General features: G+C 44.4%; 1 protein-coding gene across 1 annotated transcript; it reads right to left on the bottom strand.

The window, feature by feature from the left end:
- Positions 1 to 1,067: 1,067 nt before the first annotated feature.
- LOC125933126 (cytochrome c-like) lies at positions 1,068 to 21,265 on the bottom strand. Its single transcript, XM_049645994.1, is given in 7 exon segments — positions 1,068 to 1,171; positions 1,174 to 1,194; positions 1,197 to 1,245; positions 1,360 to 1,481; positions 16,649 to 16,672; positions 17,068 to 17,242; positions 21,230 to 21,265. Coding segments are annotated over 7 exon segments (531 nt in total).
- Positions 21,266 to 22,602: the final 1,337 nt, after the last annotated feature.

Genomic DNA, 22,602 nt, shown 5'->3' with positions numbered 1-22,602 from the left:
TCAACATTATGTTTCTGAACATCATATCTTCTTTTTTTTCATGATCTGTGATTTTGTTTTTAATTATCTTAAGCTTTATCATATAATTTACAAATTTGTGCTGATGATATATCTCCTCTACTTTAATCCTTCTAATGAGCTGGCAAAAGCACCATTACCAATCGTGCGTATGCCGTAATTCTGCAGTTGCATTCCTGAACAGCTGTTTAGAAGACAATCCTGAATTGTAACTTAGTCTGACTTAGTAAAGAATTCAGAAGCCAAGTTTGCTACTATAACTTGTCACACTGAATTTTAAAAGCATCTGAGCTTATAGATTATCTGTAAAATGTGAGAAGTAGTAAATATTCTTTATGTAATATTATACATAAACCATACTAAAATGCCTTTCATTAAGCAAAAGGCAACATTTTAGATGCAGGGAATTTTAATTAAATTGGCACAGTTAAGATCAAAAAGATAAAGTGGACATTGCCACCTTATCCTCAGCCCTTACCTTTAACAGGCTAACGAACACAACCTGAAATACAGCTAAATCTTGCTATTCTATGAGACAGTGAAAAGATTTCCTCAGTATTTAAATATATTAATATGACCAGTTACATAAATCTAAATATAAAACCAATCTCCGATAGGTTCAGAGATGGCATTTACCATCTCTATGAAAGGACGAATATTACTGATCAATTCCAATCCTTTTATTTATTTTTTTAAGATTTTATTTTTAAGTAATATCTGCACCCAACGTGGGGCTCGAACTTACAACCTGAGTCAAGAGTCGCCCACCAAGTGAGCCGGCCAGGCTCCCCTCCAATCGTATCTCTAGAAGGGGAAACCAGTGACAGCACTTGCTGACCCAGAATTACTATCAAAGTTCAAAAAACTGATCACATGCATTTAACCATAAGCCAATCTTATTTAAATCAGGACTGTCCAAAAGAAATATTTTATCAGCCATTCATGATCTGGATTCTGGTGTATGAGATCAACTTAAATACGGTACACATAAAAGGAGTCATGAGACATTTTTGTTTTGTAATAAATAAGGCAGTGGCCAACTTTACTCCTTAGCAGCTCCTGAGATAAGCTGTCAAATCTGCCCTCTCTCCTCTCTTCTTAATGCCACTGAAGATCATTTTTGTTCCAGGGATGTACTTCTTGGGATTCTCCAATATTCCATCAGTGTCTCTTCTCCCAAGCAATGCCTTTGTTCTTCATGGCATCCAGGTAAGAAAATCCAGGGGCCTGAGGTGCCCGGCTGGCTCAGTCGGTTGAGTGTCTGACTCTTGATTTCGGCTCAGGTCATGATCTCACAGTCGTGGGATGGAGTCCCACGTAGAAAAAAGAAAACCTAGCGGCCTGGACTGCCTTTTGTCCAAAGAAACCATGGAGACTTGGCCCAGTCTTGGGCTTGCTTCCCTTTTCCACAGTATGGCATTGGGCACACTTCTGAACAAAAAATTTGCCCTTCTCAACATCACCTGTTTTTAAATTGCTCTTTCTTCACGCATGAAACAAAGGTGGACATCCTGCTGTCTAAGCATTCATATTTTCTGTAGTTTTAGCTTATCTATGTGTCTGTCATTTGTGTACACGTGTGGAAGTGTCTCTAGGGGATAGTGGAATTGCTGGACGAGGGCCTAGTGTATCCTCAGCTTGGATAGATGGTAGCAAACTGTTTCCAGAGTGGATATACAAATTTACACTCTGGTAGTTTGGTGGATGTCTGATGGTTTCTCGTTCCAGTTTTAATTTGCATTTCCCTCATCATTGATGGATTTCCTTTTTTGAAAAGTGCCTATTCAAATTTTTTGCCCCTTTTTCTATTGGGTTGCTATTTCGGTTCTTTATTGCTGCATGAAAAACCACTCCAAAACTTAATGATTTAAATAGCAACAATAATTTACTTGGCTCATGGATCTTTAATTTGAGCAGGGTGCAGCCTCAGCTGGGATGTTTCAATGGCTGCTCTTTGGACCTGCTGGAGAATAGCTTCCTCACAGCATCAAAGTCTCAGGGCAATCAGACTTCTTACATTGTAGCCAGTTTCCCCCACAGCAAACATTGCAAGAGGTGTAGGTGGAAAATGCAAAGCTTCTTTTGATCTAGTCTTGCAAGTCCCAGCAGCGTTCAATTTGTCAAATGTGGGGTGCCTGACTGGCTCAGTTGGTAGAGTGTGTGGCTCTTGATCTTGGTGCTGTGAATTCAAACCCCACTTTGGGTGTAGGGTTTACTTAATATTTGTCAAACGAGTCACTAAGGCCAATCTAGATTCAAGGGAATGGGGAATTAGATGCCACCTTTCAATGAGAGGAGCAGGAAAAATTTATAATCATTTTCATCTCTTGCAGTTGTAGAGCTTTTCTTATTGAAAAACTCCTTCCTACTAAGGAGTTCTGTGTATATTTTGTATTAGTCCAATGTCAGTTACATGTTTTGGGATGAGCTCTTCCATCATGGCTTTCTTTTCACTCTTTTTATCCCCGCCCTGCTTTGTGGCTAATGCTTTTTGAATCTTGTTTAGGAAGTTTTTCTCTCCGAGTCATGAAAATATTCTCTTAAAAACTTTCTAACTTTCTGGGGCACCTGGGTGGCTCAGTAGGTTAAGTAACCAGCTTTGGCTCAGGTTGTGATCTCGAGGTTCACAAGTTGGAGCCCTGCATCAGGCTCTGTGCTCACAGCTGAGAGCCTGGAGCCTGCTTCGGATTCTGTGTCTCCTTCTCCCTCTGCCATTCCCCTGCTGCCACTCTCTCTCAAAAAAAAAAAAAAAAAAAAAAAAAACCAAAACAAAAAAAAACCCAACATTAAAAAAAAAAAACTTTCTAAACTTCTAAAAGCTTTCTAATTTTGTCTTGCTTATTTAGGTATTTAATTCACCCAGAATTTACTTTAGTGTGTGGTGGTGAAGTAGTAGTTTTTTTCCCCCATATGTTTATTTAGTTTATTTAAGTACCATCTATGAGGAAGAATAAAGTTTCCGCACTGCTCTGTGGTCCACTTTGCCAGATATCAACTGTTTCTGTTAAGTGTCCTTTCTGGGCCCTCCATTCTGTTCCAGTCTATTTGTCCTTAGCTCATGAATACCAATGAACTTCTTTTGCATTGTAATAGGTCTTACTATCTGGTGGAGTAAGTTTTCCCATCTTGTTCTTTAAGGGTGACTTAGCTGTCTTGGCCCTTTACACTTCCCACAAATTTTAGAATCACTTGACAAGCTCCACCAAAATATCTGCTGGGATTTTTTAAAAATTTAATTTAATTTTTAAATTTACATCCAAGTTAGTTTGCATATAGTGCAACAATGATTTCAGGAGTAGACACCTTAATGCCCCTTACCCATTTAGCCCATACCCCCTCCCACAACCCCTCCAGTAACCCTCAGTTTGTTCTCCATATTTATGATTCTCTTATGTTTTGTCCCCCTCCCTGTTTTTATATTATTTTTGCTTCCCTTCCCTTGTGTTCATCTGTTCTGTGTCTTAAAGTCCTCATATGAGTGAAGTCATATGATATTTGTCTTTCTCTGACTAATTTCGCTTAGCATAATAGTCTCTAGTTCCATTCGTGTAGTTGCGAATGGCAAGATTGCATTCTTTTTGATTGCCGAGTAATACTGAATTGTATATATACACCACATCTTCTTTATGAATTCATCCATTGATGGACATTTGGGCTCTTTCCATACTTTGGCTATTGTTGATAGTGCTGCTATAAACATGGGGGTGCCTGTGTCCCTTCCAAACAGCACACCTGTATCCCATGGATAAATGCCTAGTAGTGCAATTGCTGGGTCGTAGGATAGTTCTATTTTTAGTTTTTTGAGGAAACTCCATACTGTTTTCCAGAGTGGCTGTACCAGTTTGCATTCCCACCTCTGCTAGGATTTTGATTGGCATTGACACCTACTCCATACTTAGTCTTCCAATATTTATTGATCATATGTTTTTGCCATTATTTAGGTACTCCTTTATCCTTATTAATAGATTTCTACTTGCCTACTTTTTGTCTCCTCTCCCCACCCCCCCGCTTTCTTAATATTTATTCACGTTTGAGAGACAGACAGAGAGTGTGAGCCCGGGGGGGGGGGGGGGGGCTGAGAGAGATGGAGACACAGAATCTGAAGCAGGCTCCAGGCTCTGAGCTGTCAGCACAGAACCTGACACAGGGCTCAAACTCACGAACCACAAGATCATGACCTGAATCAAAGTCAGACGTTCAACTAACTGAGCCACCCAGGCACTCCATTTTTTGTCCCATTTAATCCATACGTTTTTCGTAGTTTTTGGTATGACTATAAATGTTATCTCTTTTTTCTCTTTCAATCCGTTACAATGTGGTGAATATAACTGATTGATTTTCTAATGTTAAACCAACCGTCATTCCTAGAATAGACCAGATTTAGTCATAATGAATTATCCTTCTGTGTATATTGTTGGATTTTGTTGGCTAATGTTTTGTTTAGAATTTTTGTGTTTACTTTCATGAAAGTGATTGACTTGTAATTTTTATTTCTCTCTCTTTGTGAAGTTTTAGTATTAAAGTTAGACTGCCTTCATAAAAAAGCTGGGCTGTGTTTTCTTTTTCTTGTTTTTTTATTCTCTGGAAAAGTTTTTGTAATATTGACATTATTTCTTTCTTAAATGTTCAGCAGAATTCACCAATGAAGCCATTTGGGCCTGGAAGATTTACATTTCTTTTTTTTTTAAGTTTATTTATTTGAGAGAGAGAGGGAGACAGAGAGAGAGAGAGAGAACACAAGCTGGGGAGGGGGAGAGAGAAGGAGAGACAGAATTCCAAGCGGGCTCCACACCATTAGTGCAGAGCCTGATGTAGGGCTTGAACCCCAAACCACGAGATCAGATCTGAGCTGAGATCAAGAGTTGGACACTCAACCTACATTTCTTTAATAATTATAGGACTATTCAGACTTTCCATTTCTTTTGGTATAAGTTTTGGTAATTTGTATTTTTCAATGAATTTTATCCATTTCATCTGAATTTTCAAATATGTGTTCATAATATTTCCTCATTATTTTTATTGTCTATAGGATCTTAAGTTTCTCTTCTTAGTCTTGGGTATGTGTGTGTGTGTGTGTGTGTGTGTGTGTGTGTTCTTTCTCCCTCTGTCTCTCTCTCTCTCTCCCTTTTTGATCAGTCTTACCAGGGGTTTTCAACTTTATTAATAATTTCAGAGAACCAACTTTTGGCTTTTTTAAAAACATCTCTATTGTTCTATTGTATGTATTGTATGCTTGCTTTATATATTATTAATTTATACTCTATATTATTTTCTTTACTTTTTTGAGTTTTTTACTTTTCTTTTTCTAATATTTGAAATGGATGCTTTCTCATTAATTTTCTGCCTTTCTCCATTCAAGACTATATAAATCTTTTTCTAAGTACCCTAAGGACTATTTTGACAGAAGCACAAATTTTGATATGTAGTATTTTTGTTGTTATTCTGTTCTAAGTATTTCTAATTTCCATTTGTCATTCCCTTTTTGTCCACTGGGCTGTTTAGGAGTAGATTTCTTAATTTTCACATACATGGAGGCTTTCTAATTATCTTTTTGTTATCAGTTACCAAGTTAATTACATTATTTTCAGAAATTATGTTTAATACTATTTCAAGTAAGCATGATCTTTTTGTAAACGTTTTATGTATGTTTGAAAAGAATGTGTAGTCTGCTCTCATTGGTGCAGAGTTCTATATGTGTCCATTAGATCAAATGTGTTAATAATAATATTATTCAAATTGCCTACTTCTTCACTGAATTTTAATGATTTTGACTGCTTTTTCTATTACTGAGAGATGTGCGTTAAGTTCTTTCATTATGATTTTGGATTTGTCTATGTGTGTTAAAAATTCTTTCATTATGATTTTGGATTTGTCTATTTCTTTTTGTAGATCTATAATTTTAGGTTTTTTATATTTTGAGACTCTGTTATTCAGTACATATAAACTTAAAATTGTTATGTCTCTAGGGTGACAGAATAGATAAAAAGCCAAGACCCATCTATATGCTGCCTATAAGAGACTCATTTCAGACCTAAAGACATATGCAGATTGCAAGTGAAGGGGTCGAGAAACATTTGTCATGCAAATGGTTGTGAAAAGAAAGCTAGAGTAGCAAAACTTATATTGGACAAAATAGACTTTAAAAGAAAGACTGTAATAAGAGACAAAAAAGGATACTATATAATGATTAAGGGGGTAATCCAACAAGAAGATCTAACAATTGTAAATATTTATGCAGCCGACATGGGAGCACCCAGATACTTTTTTTAATATTAAATATAATTTATTGTCAAATTGGTTTCCATACAACACCCAGTGCTCATCCTAACAGGTGCCCTCCTCAATACCCATCACCCACTTTCCCCTGGGAGCACCCAGATACTTCAAGCAGTTAATAACAAGCATAAAGGAAGTAATTGATAGTAATACAATAATAGTAGGGGACTCTAACACCCCACTTACAACAATGGACAGATCACCCAGACAGAAAATCAACTAGGAAATAGTGGCTTTGAATGACACATTGGACCAGATGGATTTAACAGATATATTCAAAACATTCCATCCTAAGACAGCAGAATACACATTATTTTCAAGTGCCCATGTACATTCTCTAGAATAGATTGTGTATTAGCCCACAAAACAAGTCTCAACAAATTTAAAACAATGGAAGTCATACCATGAATCTTTTCTGACCACAATATTATGGAAGTAGAAGTCCACCACAAGAAAAAATCTGGAGAAAGCACAAATACATCAAGGTTAGATAGCATGCTACTAAACAATGAGTAGGTCGATGGAGAAATCAAAGAAGAAATAAAAAATTATATGGAAACAAATGAAAATGAAAACTCAACAGTCCAAAATCTTTGAGATGGAATAAAAGCTGGTCTAAGAGGGAAGTTTATAGCAATACAAGCTACCTAAAGAAGCAAGAAAAATCTCAATCTAATCTTATACCTAACAGATCTAGAAAAAGAACAAACAAAACCTAAAACCAGTAGAAGGAAGGAAATAATAAAGATCAGAGCAGAAATAAATGAAATAAAAAGTAAAAAAACAGTAGAACAAATCAATTACATCAGGAGCAGGTTCTTTGAAAATATCAATAATATTGACAAACCCTTAGCCAGACTCATTTTAAAAAGAGAGAAAGAGAGAGAGACAGAGAGAGAGAGGACTGAAATAAACAAAATCAGAAATGAAAGAAGAGAAATGACAACTGACACCACAGAAATACAAAGTATTATAAGATAATTTATGAAAAATTATGTGCCAACAAATTGAACAACAGAGAATAAATGGATAAATTCCTAGAAACATATAACCTCCCAAAATTAAATCAGGAAGAAATAGAAAATTTGAACAGACCAATTACCAGCAATGAAATTGAATCAATAATCCAAAACTCCAAACACACAAAAGTCCAGGACCAGGTGAATTCTACCAAACATTTAAAGAAGAGTTAATATCTATTCTCAAATTACTCCAAAAAAATAGAAGAGGAAGGAGAACTTCCAAATTCATTTTATGAGGCCTGCATTATTCTGATACCAAAATCAGAATGAGATGTTACCAAAAAAAAAAAAAAAGGCATTACAGGCAAATATCTCTGATGAGCATAGATGCAAAAATCCTCAACAAAATATTAGCCAACAGAACAGAACTCAACAATACATTAAAAATCATTTACCACAATCAAGTGGTATTTATTCCTGGGATGCAAGGATGGTTCAATATTCACAAATCAATCAATGTGGTACATCACATCAGTAAGAAAAAGGCTAAGAACTATAGGATCATTTCAATAAACAAAGAAAAAGTATATGACAAAGTACAGCATCCACTCATGATAAAAACCCTCCACAAAGTATGGTTAGAGGGAAAATACCTCAATATAATAAAGGCCACATATAAAAACCCCACAGCTAACATCATCCTTAATGGGGAAAAACAGAGCTTTTCCCTTAGATCAGGAACAAAACAAGGATGTCCACTGTCACTACTTTTATTCAATATAGTACTGGAAGTCCTAGTGACAGCAATCAGACAAGAAAAAGGAATAAAAGCACCCAAATTGGTAAGAAAGTAAAACTTTCAGTATTTGCAGATGGCCTGCTCCTCTCTATAGACAACCTTAAAGACTCCAACAAAAAACTATTAGAACTGATAAATGAATCCATTAAAGTCACAAGATACAAAATCAGTGTACCAAAATCTGTTGCATTTCTATATGCTAATAATGAATCCACAGGAAGAGAAATTAGGAAAAGAATCCCATTTACAATTGCACTAAAAATAATAAACTACCTAGGAATAAACATAACCAAGGAGGTGAGAGACCCGTACTCTGAAAATTATAAAACACTGATGAAAAAAATTGAAGATGACCCAAACAAATGGAAAGATATTCCATGCTCATGGGTTAGAGGAACAAACATTGTTAAAATGTCTATACTACCCAAAGCAATTACAGATTTAATGCAATTCCTATCAAAATACCAATAGCATTTTTCACAGGACTAGAAAAAATAAACCTAAAATCTGTATGGAGCCACAGAAGACCCCAAATAGGAAAAACAATCTTGCAAAAGAAAAACAAAGATGGAGGTATCACAATTCCAGATTTCAAGTTATACTACAAAGCTGTAGTAATCAAAACAGTATGATACAGGCACAAAAATAGACACATAGATCGATAGAACAGGATAAAAAGCCTAGAAACAAAGCCACAATTACATGGTCAATTAATATTCAATAAAGGAGGCAAGAACATTCAATGGGAAAAAGACATTCTCTTTAACAAATGGTGTTGGGAAAATTGGACAGCTACTTGCAAAAGAATGAAACCGGACCACTTTTTTACACCATACACTAAAATGGATTCAAAATGGATTAAAGACCTAAATGTGAGACCTGAACCCATAAAAATCCTAGAAAAGCACACAGGCAGTAGTTGATTCTTTGACATCAACTGTAGCAGCTTTTTTCTAGATATGTCTCCTGAAGCAAGGAAGCAAAAGCAAAAATAATCTGTTGACACTACATTAAAGTAAAAAGTTCTGCGCAGCAATGGAAACCATTAACAAAATGAAAAGGCAGCCTAGTGAAGGAAGAGATATTTGCCAATGGCATATCTGATAAAGGGTTAGTATCCAGAATATATAAAGAACTTACAGAACTCAACACCCCAAAACCCAAATAATCCAATTAGAAATTGGGCAGAAAACATGAACAGACTTTTCTCCAAAGAAGACAGATGGCCAACAGACACATGAAAAGATGCTCAACATCACTCATTATCAGGGAAATGCAAATCAAAACTTCAATGAGATATCACCTCATGCCTGTCGGAATGGCTAAAACAAAACAAAACAAAACAAAACAAAACAAAACACAAGAACAAGTGTTGGGGAAGATGTGGAGGAAAAGGAACCCTCTTGCACTGTTGGTGGGAATGCAAAGTGGTGCAGCCAAATTGGTGGAAAACAGTAAGGAGTTTGCTCAAAAAGTTAAAAATAGAACTACTCTATGATCCAGTAATTGCACTACCTGGTGTTTACCCTCCCTCCCCCAAATACAAAAAAATAAATTCAAAGGGATACATGCACCCTTATGTTTACTGCAGCATTATTTCCAATAGCCAAATTATGGAAGCAGCCCAAGTGTCCATTGATAGATGAATGGATAAAGAAGAAGTGGTAAATACACACAATGGAGTATTATTCAGCCATAAAACAGAATGAAATTTTGCCATTTGCAACAACATGGATAGAGGTAGAGAGTATAATACTAAGTGAAATAAGTTAGAGAAAGACAAATACCATATGATTTCACTCATATGAGGAATATAAGAAACAAAACAAATGGAGCTTTTAAAAAAATGGAGCTATTATGTTTATTAGTGGTAAGAAATATAACTCATTTTAGTATGCTTTATCATTCACAACATTCATGGTACCTAAATACACTGGATTGAAATATTATTTGGACAATTCAGTTATGTGTTTCATACTTCCATACATTAAACACCATTTTGTATGATTAAATATAAAAATTTCAACAAAATTAATTTTCAAATCAATTTTGAGTAAAACAGCTATCACAGAAATGCAGAGTTGAACATTTATCCAGAACTTCTTGATCTTCCCAAACGGAAAATCTGTACCCATTAGACAACTCCCCCTCCTCCCTCCCCCCAGCTCCTGGCAATGACCAGCCTACTTTCTGTTGTTATGAATTTGACTGCTCTAGGAAGCTCATTTAAGTGGTATTATACAGTGTTTGCCTTTTTGTGATTGGCTTATTCACTTCACATAATGAACATCATCCACAATTCTGATAAAAATCATCAGAATTTCCTTCCATTTTAAGGCTGAATAACATTCCATTATTCAGTATACGTATTATATATATTCAATAAATATATATAACACCTTTTGTTTATCCACGTATCTACCAAATGGACATTTGGGTTGCTTCCTCCTTTTGGCTATTGTGAAACTTTTTTTTTAATTTTTATTTTTGAGAGAGAGAGAGAGAGAGAGAGTACTCACAAGCTGGGGAGGGGCAGAGAGAGAGAGAGAGAAGGAGACACGAATCTGAAGCAGGCTCCTGGCTCTGAGCTGTCAGCACAGAGCCCGACATGGGGCTCAAACTCACAAACTGTGAGATCATGACCTGAGCTGAAGTTGGCTGCTTAACCGACTGAGTCACCCAGGCGCCCCTGTCCTTTTGGCTATTGTGAATGCTATGAACATTGGTATACAAATATCCCTTTGAGATCCTGCTTTCAATTCTTTTGAGTATATACCCAGAAGTGGAATTGCTGGACCACATGGTAATCCTTTTTTTTTTTTTTAAGTCTGTATTTTGCTAGGATTTTTTAAATTGAGATATAATTGACATACTAGTTTCAGGTGTGCAACTTAATGATTCAAAATAATCACAATAAGTCTAGTTAACATCCATCACCACACATAATTACAAAGTTCTTTTTCTTGTGTGGTGATTCTATTTTTAATTTTTGAGGAACTGCCATACTATTTTCCAAAGCACTTACACTTTTTTTACATTCCCACCAATGGTGCATAAAGGTTCCAATTACTTCACATTCTTGCCAACATGTGTTATTGATTGATTGATTGATATTTTTTTGATCCTATGGGTGTGATGTGCTATCTCACTGTGGTTTTGATTCGCATTTCCCTCATGACAAAGATGTTGAGCATCTTTCACATGCTTATTAGCCATTTATATATCTTCTTTGGGGGAATGTCTGTTTAATTCCTTTTCCCATTTTTTAAAATAAAAATAATTTTTTAATGTTTATTTATTTTTGAGAGAGAGAGAGGCAGAGTGTGAGCGGGGAAGGGGCAGAGAGAGAGGGAGACCCAGAATCCGAAGCAGGCTCCAGGCTCTGAGCTGTCAGCACAGAGCCCGATGCGGGGCTTGAACTCACAGACTATGAGATCATGACCTGAGTTGAAGTCGGACGCTTAACCAACTGAGCCACCCAGGCATCCCCCTTTTCCCATTTTTTAATTGGGTTGTTTGTTTTTTGTTGTTGTTGAATTGTAGGAAAGGGTTTTAAGCAGGATGTCATAATTTGATCTGTGGTTTGGAGAGAACTGAGCTTTTGCAGTAACCAGGTTGAGAGACGATGAGAACCAGAGCCGCCAGCTGTGGGAGGAAGAACACTGCACACAGTGCTCTTCACAAAGGCTCACCTGCGCCCCCTTCCTGCTCTGGATCTTGGGTGGCCTCAGATGAGAGCGACCCAGCCCATTTCCTTGGATTCTGGGGCAAGCTTAGATCCTAGCCTTTGGAAGCTCCCTGGAGAGGCTCGGAGTAGTCCCAGGTCCATAGGAAATCCAGGGTTTCAGTCCTTCCACGTGGCCAAGCAGAGGGTGGGTTTATAATTGGTGCTATAGGACACCTGTCTGCTGTTCTGCAGAGGCCGCCTGGCCTTGGGAGGAAATCGCAGAAAGTGACACTATGTTGGGACATATAAAAGCAAACTCTCCCAGTCCCCTTTCTGACTAGCAAATGGTTCAAAGGGCTGTAGAGCCAGACTGCCTGAGTTCAAATCCTACTCTGCCACTTACTAGCTGGGCAAGTTACATAATCTTCTAGTACCTCAGTTTCCCCCTCTGCAAAATGGGAATAACTAGCATGCCTTCCTAATTAAGGATTGGGTGAAGATTAAATGAGTGTAAAGTATTACGACTGTGCCTGGATCATAGTAAATGTTGGCTATTACTGTTATTTTCATTGAGACCAGGGTTGTCTGGCTTCTGACCAACAGCCCAGTTGCCCTCAGCTCTCCCAGGTCCTGTCAAGGCGCCTGCTTCCCTGTTCCCCCCTCTCTCCAGTGACCTCTTGCGGGTCGCAGCCGGGTCTGCTTCCCAGCTGCCAGCAGGGGGCAGCATTGCACCACGGCTGCCTCTGGGCAGCTCAGTAGGTCCAGCCTCGGAAGCTGGGAGCTGCCTCGCACTGTCCCCTCTGTCCCGGCGGGCGCCGTGAGCAAGAGGGCTCGGTGAGCGCGGTCTCTGCTGGACCCCGGGCTCCTCTCCTGGCCTGGCGTCTCTCCTTCACCTGCGCGAGGCTCTTGGCCCCCGCGACTTCCTTATTTCTCTGCCTCTGTGCAGCCTGGAGGAGCTCTCGCGTGCACTGCTTCCCATGCACCATCTCCCCATCTGTGAAATGGGAGTAATGGCACAGTGTCCTAGGGCCTGGCTCAGGCCGGCTGCAGAGTGACGGGCAGGAAATGTTTTAACCTCTGCCACCGCTTTCCGTAGAAAGTAGGTTAGACAGGGCTGGCGTCAGGCGGGGGGTTATCTGGGCAAGTGCGACCAACTGAGGGAAAGTGTGGCCACTGGCTTCTGATCCAGTCTGTGGCTGGTTGTGTGGTCCTGAAGAGAGGGCTGATCTGGGCGTGAGCACATGCCATTCTTGAACCTGCTCAGCGCCTTTGCTTGTCCTTCCTGGAATGCTCCCCTGTTTGTTCTTCTAACCTACTCTATGCTCCTCAGAAGTTTTTTAACAGCCTCCTAGGTGTCCCAGGGCCTGGCATCAGCTTCCCTTGGCTCCAACATCAGTCCTGGCCCTGCCTGTGCCAGGCTCTGGGCCTTGCATCAGGACTCCTATCTGTCTCACATGGCTCTTAGTAGTGGACCACAGGAGTGGCCTGGCATGAGTTAAAGAAGGTCTCAGGTCAGTGATCCCTGTCCTGGGGTCTCAAGGACTCTAGGGGTCTAGCCCTTGGCTGCCCTCCCTCATAGTTCCTGGAGGGGCTTGAACACTGGCCAAGGGGACCCCACCGTCACCATCTGTGGTCACACACCTCTAGCAGATGATGACAGATGCAGTTCACCTTCTTTAGGAACCTGGGACAGGAAAAGACCTGTCAAAGCGCCATGAACTGACAGAGAGCACTCAGTGACCCCAGTGAGCGGGAAATGCACATTAAAACAACTTTGAGACCCAACTTTTCACTTACCAAAATAAACAAAACACAAGAAATTAACAATGCCTAGTGTTGTGAAGGTACAGAGAAACATTTTCATAAATCGGTCATGGAAATGTAAATTGGTTTTAAAAAACAGCTTTTGAGGGCAATTTTAGAAATACATATTAAGAGATTTAAATTATGCATAACCTTTCTAGGCATTTATCCTAAAAAAAGTAATTGCATAAAAGCTGAACATGCCTGTATAAGCACTTTTACAGGGGCATTGTTTATAATGGTAAAAGTGGGAAAAAACCATCCCACAGCAAGTGACTGGTTAAATAAAGTATGATAGGTCTGTGGACTAGAATTGCAATCTGTCATTAAAAATCATGTTTTCAGAAAACAATTTCATGGCGGGGGAAGTGCTCATATTAGAATGTTCATTCACTTATTAATTAATTCATTGATTTAACTAACATTTATTGAACATCTAGACATACCAGACATTGTTCTAGATACAGAGAATACAATTATAAACAAGGTAGATACTATTCTTCTTCTCATGAGGCTTATCTTCTAGAGGGAGGAGACAGACAATAAACAAGCAAAAATTAAATAATTTCAGATAGTGGTACTTCTGTCTGCTTCTATTTAAAAAAAAAAATCTGAATAGAAAAAAGCACAGAGGAAACACTCATAATGTCAACAGTGGCTATGTCTGGTTGGTGATATCAGTTAGGATTTGTATTACAAGTAACTGACAATTTACTGCAGTACCTTAAATAGTCAAAAGCTTAACTGTCTCATGTGTCCAAAGCTGAAAAAGCCTACCATTTTCATCCGGTGGTTCTGCCATCCTGGGATGAGGCTGTCAGTCCCACGCTTGGCTTCTCAAGGTCACCAGATGGCAGCCTCTCTTCTGGATCTCCCATCCACATTCCAGGTTGGAGAGAAGAAGGGGGAAGAGCCAACTTTTTCCCCTTCGAGGCACTGCCTTTTTATTACCCAGGAGCAGAGCTTCAGCCAATGTCTGATTGGTCAGAAAGAGTCACATGGCTGCTTTTAGCTGAAGGAGGTTGCAGAAGAACATGGAAGTGGTGTGATGAGTGATTATAATTTTCTTCTCCACGTCTTCTGGCATTTTCTAAATCAAGCCAGACCCTAAAACAAGCTTTTGCATAGAGGAGAAAAGGGCTTTTGGGGGTTTAAAAAGGGGGTAGGAGTAGATTGCTACATGGGACACAAGAGCAGAGCGAAGGCCACAGCAGCTGGACTGCTGGAGGTCTCTCCTGATGATTCCGGTGCCTCTTGGTGTGTGGACCACCTCAGGCTAGTGCTGCTCTGAGAACACGCAGTGAAGTGCAAGTCCATGGCTGCCCCATAAGGGCTGTTCCCTCCGCGGGCTGCCTTGCCGGCCTGCCCTAGCTGTCTCTATTTGCTGGTCTGCAAGAGGGGTGGATGTGTGTTAATGCAAAGCTGGGCCCACTGGCCATTGGGCCTCTCTCTGCAAACAAGCTGGAGTTTGTCCCCCTGCACAGGCCCCCGGGGGCTCACGCCAGACCCACCTGGCTTCGCATCCTGGCTTCCTTTTTGTGTTCATGCCCTATGGCTGCTGTATCAAATGACCACAAACTGGGTGCTTTAGAACAACAGAAATTTATTCTTTCATAGTTTTGGAGGCCAGAGGTCTGAAATCTGGTGGGACCACGTTCCTTCCAGAAGCTTTAGGGGAGAATGTGTCCTTGCCTCTTCCAGGTCCTGGTGGTTGCTGACGGTCCCTGGGCTTATGGTTGCATCTCTCCAATCCCTGCCTCTGTGATCACGTCACCTTCTGTCTGTGTGTCTACCTCTGTCTCTCTCTTATAAAGACACTTGTGATGACATTTGTTGTCAACCCAGGTAATCCGGGACAATCTCCTCGTCTTAATTCCTTAATTACATTGGCAAAGACATTTTTTTTTTTCCTGAATAAGGTCACATTTACAGATTCTGAGGATTAGGATGTGGATATCTTTTGAGGGGCCACCTTTCAGTATATCATACCCATTAACGGTCCAGTGACTTTACTGCTTTGAGCCTCAGTGATCGTGTCTACAGATTGGGGATGAGAAGCCCATTCTCACAGCGCCTTGTGGTGACCACCAACCTTATGAGCAGGAGGTCTGGGCCTCTCTGTGGTGGAGCCCTGCCCCTCCCCTCTGTTCTCATCTCCTAAGGAAGTGTCCCCCTCCTTCCCTTTTGTCATTGACCTGTTCTGATCCCGGAGACGGTTGAAGAGGAGCTGGGAGGCGTAGACTGTGAGGGCCTCCAGTCTGCAGACCCTTGTCCCCATCTCCACTGTTTCTCCTTCTTGCATTGTGGGCGCCCCCTCTCAGTGAGGTGTTTGTGGTGCCCAGGCATGGAATGTGGCAAGGGTTAGACACAGACAGGCTCCCTTCCTCCCCTGGGGGCCTCCTGCTGGGGCTTCTGCCCCCTCCTACCACCCCTGTTTTCCCACCAACACCCTGGGACTCTCTTTTCCAGAGCAGTCTCTGGGAAGTTAGGGACCTTGCCCAAGGTTGCACAGCCTATTACCAGTGGCTCCAGGGCCTGTGTTGTCTCCCCACCTCATTTGAAGTCGACTGGGCAGCCCCTGCTCCAAGCCGAGTCCCTAGGAACATCCCTGGGAGGTAGAACGTTCGTCCTTTGGGTTTACAGGGTGCTAAATGCGTCATGACAACCAGACTGGAAAAAAATCAATCACAATTTCATTTCATCTCCAGATAAAAGAAGAGGTTTACAGGCCAGAAAACCTCCTTATGGAAATAGGTGTGTCCATGAGCAGGGTGATCTGATCTGTTAGGGCTTGTTTCTAGCAGGAGGCCTGGGTTTGGGGAAGAGGTTATCTGCCAGACGACCCAGGGCTCCAGGCAGATACAGTTTCCCTAATCCCCACTCCGATGGGAAAATAGGAGGGGCTAGCTCTGAGAGACTGCAGGTCCGGGTTGGTGCGAGCTGCTGGGCTGCACCTGGCTTAGGATGGGATGAGGTGGGAGGTGGTGGGCCTCTCACATTCAGTCAACAAAGTGGCCTGGGTCTCCACTGTGTAGCTGCCAGTCGGTGTGCGGGTTGACACTTGAGTACCCCCTTACAGGTGTGGAGCAGGCCAGGACTGGGGTCTAGTGAGCCTCACCTCACCTGTGAACACCTGCAGCCCCATCCCTGCGGAGGGCAGAGGACATATGATTGGCACAGAGTGTTCTTGGCAGAGCCAGGGTTGGAGTCTCCTGTGAGCTCCCTGGTGGCCGGGGACAAGGGCCTCACCCCTCTATCGTGACTCTCCATTGCACACCAGTGGCCTTCTGGCTCCCTCCCCTAGGACACCCACTGAAGACACACAGTTGACATATTTCTGGCTGTGGAGACACCCGGGGTGCTGCTCTGTGTATGGGGACCAGTGAATCTAGCCTCAGCATCTCTCACCTGGGCTATTCTGGCAACTTCTGCCCAGGGCATTCCACCAACTCGTCCTTCACATTCTCTCCCCTGTGCATTTCTTCATGTGCTTCTCCCTCCACTCTTTCCCTCTTGCTGTTCTCTCTGCTTGAAATGTGTACCTTTCTCCTTAGTCCACAGTCTCAGCTCAACCTGCATGGAGCCCACTGCGGTGGAGGGCAGGGGCAGGAAGAGCCCTGGGCGGTGGTGGGAGGGACGGGGGCATCTGCGGAGCTCTGTGTCCTGGATCTGGAGCCCTGGACAGTGGCTGTTGAGGGTGTGGAGCCCTGAGTTTGGCTGTAGGGACGGACAGACAGGCCAGGGTTCAGTTCCCTGCTACTTGGTCCTTCCTGGGGAAATGGGAGCTCCTCCGAATGCAAAAAAGCTAAGGCTCAGGGGCTGGGGAAAGAGGGAAAAGCCTCCCCAGGCCGTGTAACTGGGAAGCAGGGACTCCAACAGGCAACATGGGAGGGGTTTTGTGCTCAGGGAGAGACTCATTGGGGCTGTGATTTTTACACTTTAGACTCTCATCTGTGGAACGCTTTCCTCACAAGCAATGGACCCAGAATACCCACGTGCAAGACATGGGAAGTGGGGTGGGTCTAGAGCCCCAAAGGCCCTGAGCCTCCTCTGAAGACCTTCCAGATCCAGGCTGGGGAACACACACCTGGAGGATCACTGCTTTGGAGGAGGTTGGGACTCAGACTGCCCCAGGAGGCCCGAGACTAAGAATGACAGGCCACAGGGATCCCTCCTGGGAGCCTTCCTTCCTTCTTTTCGCTCTCCCTTGGCATGCGGTAATGCTTTTGTGCTCTTTGGCCTGCCTTGTCTGATCTTCAGAGGAGCCTATAGAAAGGATGGACCTTGCTGGACTCTCAGGAGGCCAAGGGGAACCTGGAAGTCAGTATAAGAGCCCCAGATGGGCCTGAGCTGGTATTTGGTTCTACCACCCACCCTGCCTAGAGAGCATGGGTCCAGGGGCCAGACGTCTGTGGTCCAGCTTGTTTTTTCGAAAGAAGTAACTTTTTATGCGGGTAACTGTTTAGACTACCTTGGTTTTAAGCAGACTGAGAGCCCTGTCCTGGGCCCTAGTTTCCTGACCATATAATGAGGATAAAGAAGGGGTCTCTACCCTGCAAAAATAAGGTGCTCTATCTAGGGAGGACACACTAATGTACAGTTTTCTTCCTCCTCACTGGGAATGGTTCCAGCAAGCAGAAGTCCTCCTCTACCTGGGCTGCCAGCCATGGGTGCCATACTGTGCCACTGGCAGTGCAGCAGAGAGGGTACCCGGAGAAGGTGCAGCACCTGAGTGTGGGCAGAGAATGGGGCATACAAGTGGGTCCTGCCCTGGTGACTCCACTCCCCCATCCCCAACCTCAGGAAAACCAAATGAATAGAAGGCTCAAATAGTAGAATGAGCGATGCAAAAGATTGCTGGCTTGGGAAATTGAAAGTAAAAGCCCATGAGGCTAACCAAGAGTAAAAGAAAATAAAAAAATATGGTAATATAAAAGAAGATCAAATAAAATAAATATAAGCTGAGAAACCGTGAAAGTGAGATGAAAGAGGTTGGCAAGAAAGGGTAAGGAAGACAAAGTGGAGGTGGGCCATTTACATAGAACTGGAGAGCCAAAGGGGGAATAAGCGATAAATACAGGTTTTTGTTTTTTTGTTTTGTTTTGTTTTTGTTTTTGTTTTAAAGAAAAACCCAGTGGATTAAAAGGGGCAAGTGGCAGTGAAGTTTTCTGAGCTCAGAATCCTGGCAGAGGGTGGGTTTTCTGGAGCCCACGGGCCCAGCCTGGAACTCAGGCTGCAGGGCTCCAAGCCTGGCTCTTTCTAAGTTGCTGGCAGACCCCACCTTAGGGAGATGACCTCAGGACTTGGGTTGGCCTCCTCCTAGTGTACTTGGGAGACCGTGTCTTCTCTGTCAAAGCCTGCACAGAATCCCCCCAAGCCGGGCTTTGGTCTTTCTTGCCAGCAGCAACCTTCACGTAGGGCCTGGGCTGAATTGTCTTAGAAGTTCTGGGTGGGCTCTATGCTGGGGAGGGAAGAGGAAGGCAGTTTTTCAGGGTACAGTATCATATCTCATTTGGGGGGCTCTCTGGGAGGAAACATTGGGGAGGGGCACCTCTGCAGGGGTTGGGCAGACAGGATTCCAGCTGGCCCTTCCGTAGCACAGTTATTGGCTGGGTTGAGAAAGGAGAGGTGTGCATTTCTGGAATGACAAAGCTTTAAGTTACAATGATCATGGCTTCCTAGCCAACCACCATGGCCTCTCACTTTGCCTTGAGGTTTGTCTGTAGCTTCATCAGTAAACTACTGGCTTCTAGCAGCCTTCCAGTTGAGATTCCTGAGGGGCAATCGATCTTTTTACGGCCTTCTTTATTTCCTTGTATGCAAAATGGGAGTGCCACCTCACAGGTAAGATGTAGTGTACTGGGCACAATGCCCACCTGTGGTATACGCTAAATAAATGTAGTTACAATCAGTATAACTGAATATCTCTTTAGTAAAAGTAATCACCTGTATTGGCTGAACTCTGTGCAAAAGAAGGATTTATTGACTCACTTTTAATTTCTGTGAATACATCTTTGTGTAGTTAGGAGCAAATCAAGAAGACTGAGTCCTGGGTCTGCCAGCAACTGACCTGATGTGTCGGGTAAGTCACTCCTTTATCTGAGTTTCGGTTTTCCTTTCTGTGCAATGGGTAGGTAATATATGACCCAGAGTTTGCTAATCTATCTTCTTCAGCCAAGTTATTACAGTGGGGGTGATCTTACTCATCAGGTAGAACCGCTTCACCAAGAGCCTGGTTTTGGGGAGGCAGCTTTGTGGTCTCAGGGGGTTATTAGGACTTAAAGGGACTAGACTGGCTGGGATCAATAAGTAATTAAGGGTTTGATGAGCCTGATAAAGCCCCCAATAATAGCCAATGTCCTTGAAAGCTGGCAGTCCCAACCTCAGGTGGCAGAGAGGATTAACAGTCTTGCCTAGAGGTGGGTGTGCATAGGGAGGAGTGACCCTTGGGCCTGCCTCCCAGCTCCAGGAGAAATGTGACCTGTGCAGACTTCCCCTTGTGGCCAGGCAAGCGGAACCCAGGCCATTCCAGCCTGGCAGGGAAATCCAGCCCGGCTGGGGAGTGTAGGAGTATGAGCACTAGGAGATGAGCATCTGGGGATGGCGGAGGACCCCACTCTGTGGAAGGTAGAGGAGGAGAGGCTACCTAGGACAGGAGGGGAGGTTGCCCCAGGCCAACAGCTTCCCAGGGGGTTCCAACCCGAGTCACAACCCTCATGGCCCCAAACAGAGGGACCTCATCATCCAAACTAGAAACTGACAGAAGTCTCCTCAAAACTGTGTGTATTGATACGTTGCTTTCTTAATATTTAGAAGGGAGGTCTTGAGGATTGGCCTGCTACAATCATGCTACCTCTTCTTAGTGCTACTACATACACCAAGGAAACTTCTAACTGGGTTAGAAGTATCACATACTTTACTAACACACTGCAGAGGCCCAAACAAGTTGAGTTTGGGGATTTCTGACCCTGTGGCTCTTGACCTCAGGTTTGAGCACCTACTGGATGACCACACCCACTATCTTTTCAAGGTGGACAGTCTCATAAGAACCAAATTGTTATATAATAAAGTCCATCCTTTATTTCTCTACTTTCTATAACTTTTTGGCCAGCAAATGGTGGAATTTTGAGAGGATAAGAATGGAGGCATGGGTGAGTGGGGGTTTGGAGAGGCTGGGTGGGGCATACTTTATAACTTAAGGCCCCAAAGATAGGTTTCTCGAGGAAGTGCATTTGTGTGGGCACCACACCCAGCCCCCAAGCCCAACTGCCTTCAGGCCTGGTCATTCCTCTCTTCTTGCCCATTGGCCCCTCATCCTGGAAGCCGTTTGCCTGCTCGTGTGGTTCCTTGCTATTTCTCTACCCCAGCTTTTACTCTCCACCAGGCTGCCCCCACCAGGCTGAGTCAGCCCCAGCAGCCACTGCAAGGGCTGCCTCATTGCTCTCCAAGCTTGTACTTGGTCCTCTCTGCACAGCCACCTCCCCCACCTTTCCAAAGTAACATTTGTCAATGACTCCTCCGTGATTGGCAGCTTGAGAGACACACACCCATGCGCGTGTGTGCGCGCGCGCGCGCACACACACACACACACACACACACACACTTCTTTATCTTCCTGCCTTGGCTGGATAACCAGTGTTCAATGCCTGGAGGCCTCTCTTCCTTCTCCCTTGGTAACCTCCACTCAGCTTTTAGAACTGTCACCTCTTCCAGGAAGCCATCCCTGGCTCTTCTTCGCATGGTTGGCCACGTGTATACATGGCTCATTCAAGGTCCTCGTGACATCTTTTAATGATCTGTTTAGGTGTCCGCCTCTCCCACTGCACGGGGAGTTCCAGGCAAGGTCTGTTGTTAAGCCTCTCCAGGTCCCTTGCTTCCAGCGCAAGGCATGGCAGGTACCTTCTGGCTGACCGACTACAGGGCCAAGGGGCGCTCCTGGGTTTTCTCCAGCGGCCCCTTACACTAGGCTCTGCCAGGCGCGCCCAGACCGAGCTTCCGCTGAATTGGGGTCCAGGAAGTCTCAGCTGTCTCCGCGAAATCTTGGGTGTGCCACGTGGAGCCCAGTCTGGGACTTGGGGGTGGGGGAGCTGCGTATCAGTCTTGCCACCTCCTCCCAGGCTTTTGAGCCCAGACTGGTTAACCCTGCATCTGGTGGTGGCCCGCCGGAGGCATTCACCAGGCGGCAGAGAGAGCTGGTTCGGCGCGGGCCGCCAGGAGCGGGCTCTCAGCCCGGGCTCGCGCGTGAAGGCTCCGTGCAGAGTGGGGAGTCTGAGTACGCCGGCCGCTTGGAAGGCTCCTCACGTCCAGGCGCCGCGGTCACGGCTGCGCCGGTTTCCGGCCATGAATTAGGCTTCAGAGTCCGAGCCTTCTGCCTGACTCGCGGCTGAGCGCCGGGCCCGCGGGGCGGGGGATGGGCTCCCACCGAGGTCTGCGCCGCTAGCTAGGGTGCGAGCCTCGGCTCTGGCTCTGCTCCGCGACGCTCGGCTGCGTCGGGTCCCCTTTGGCTCCCCTTGCATCCCGGAGCCTGCCTCAGAGACCCGCCCCGTCTCTCTCTCTCTCCGCTACCCCTGGTGCTGCTCCGCTAGGGCTCTCTGTCCGGGGCGGGGGGCATGGCCCGAGACGCTCGGAGGCTGAGGTCGGCGGGCGCTCCGAGATCCCCCGAGGGCAGGCTGTGGCCGACCCTTATCCATCCTCTTGCCCCCAGCGAACGGTGGGCATAAGACCCAGGGCCGCCAAGTGTCTGCGCGCCGCGGACTCGGCCGGTCCCTGCTGCCATGCCGGCCCCCGAGTGTCCCCCGGACCAGGAGCGCGGAGCACCGGGCGCCCCCTCCGAGCCGCGAGCGGGCGAGCGCCGCGCGGCGAGGCTGAGGCTCCGCAGTCACGTGGCCGAGAGGAGGGCGGAGGGGAGGGAGGCGGGCAGGGAGGGGAGGGGGAGCGGAGCCGAGGGGGAGGGGGAGGGGAGGGGGCGTCCTCCGCAGTTCGCTCCTCGCCGGGGCTCAGACACACAGCGAGCCCGGAGCCGCCGCGCCGGCCCGGCCGCCGCCTCCGCCGCCTCCGAAGCCGCCCGAGCCGCGGGA

Source organism: Panthera uncia, chromosome D2, assembly GCF_023721935.1.
Source record: "Panthera uncia isolate 11264 chromosome D2, Puncia_PCG_1.0, whole genome shotgun sequence".
In the NCBI taxonomy this organism is placed as follows: domain Eukaryota; kingdom Metazoa; phylum Chordata; class Mammalia; order Carnivora; family Felidae; genus Panthera; species Panthera uncia.
Note: the sequence above shows the minus strand (reverse complement) of the source record. Positions and strands in the feature narration are given on the sequence as shown.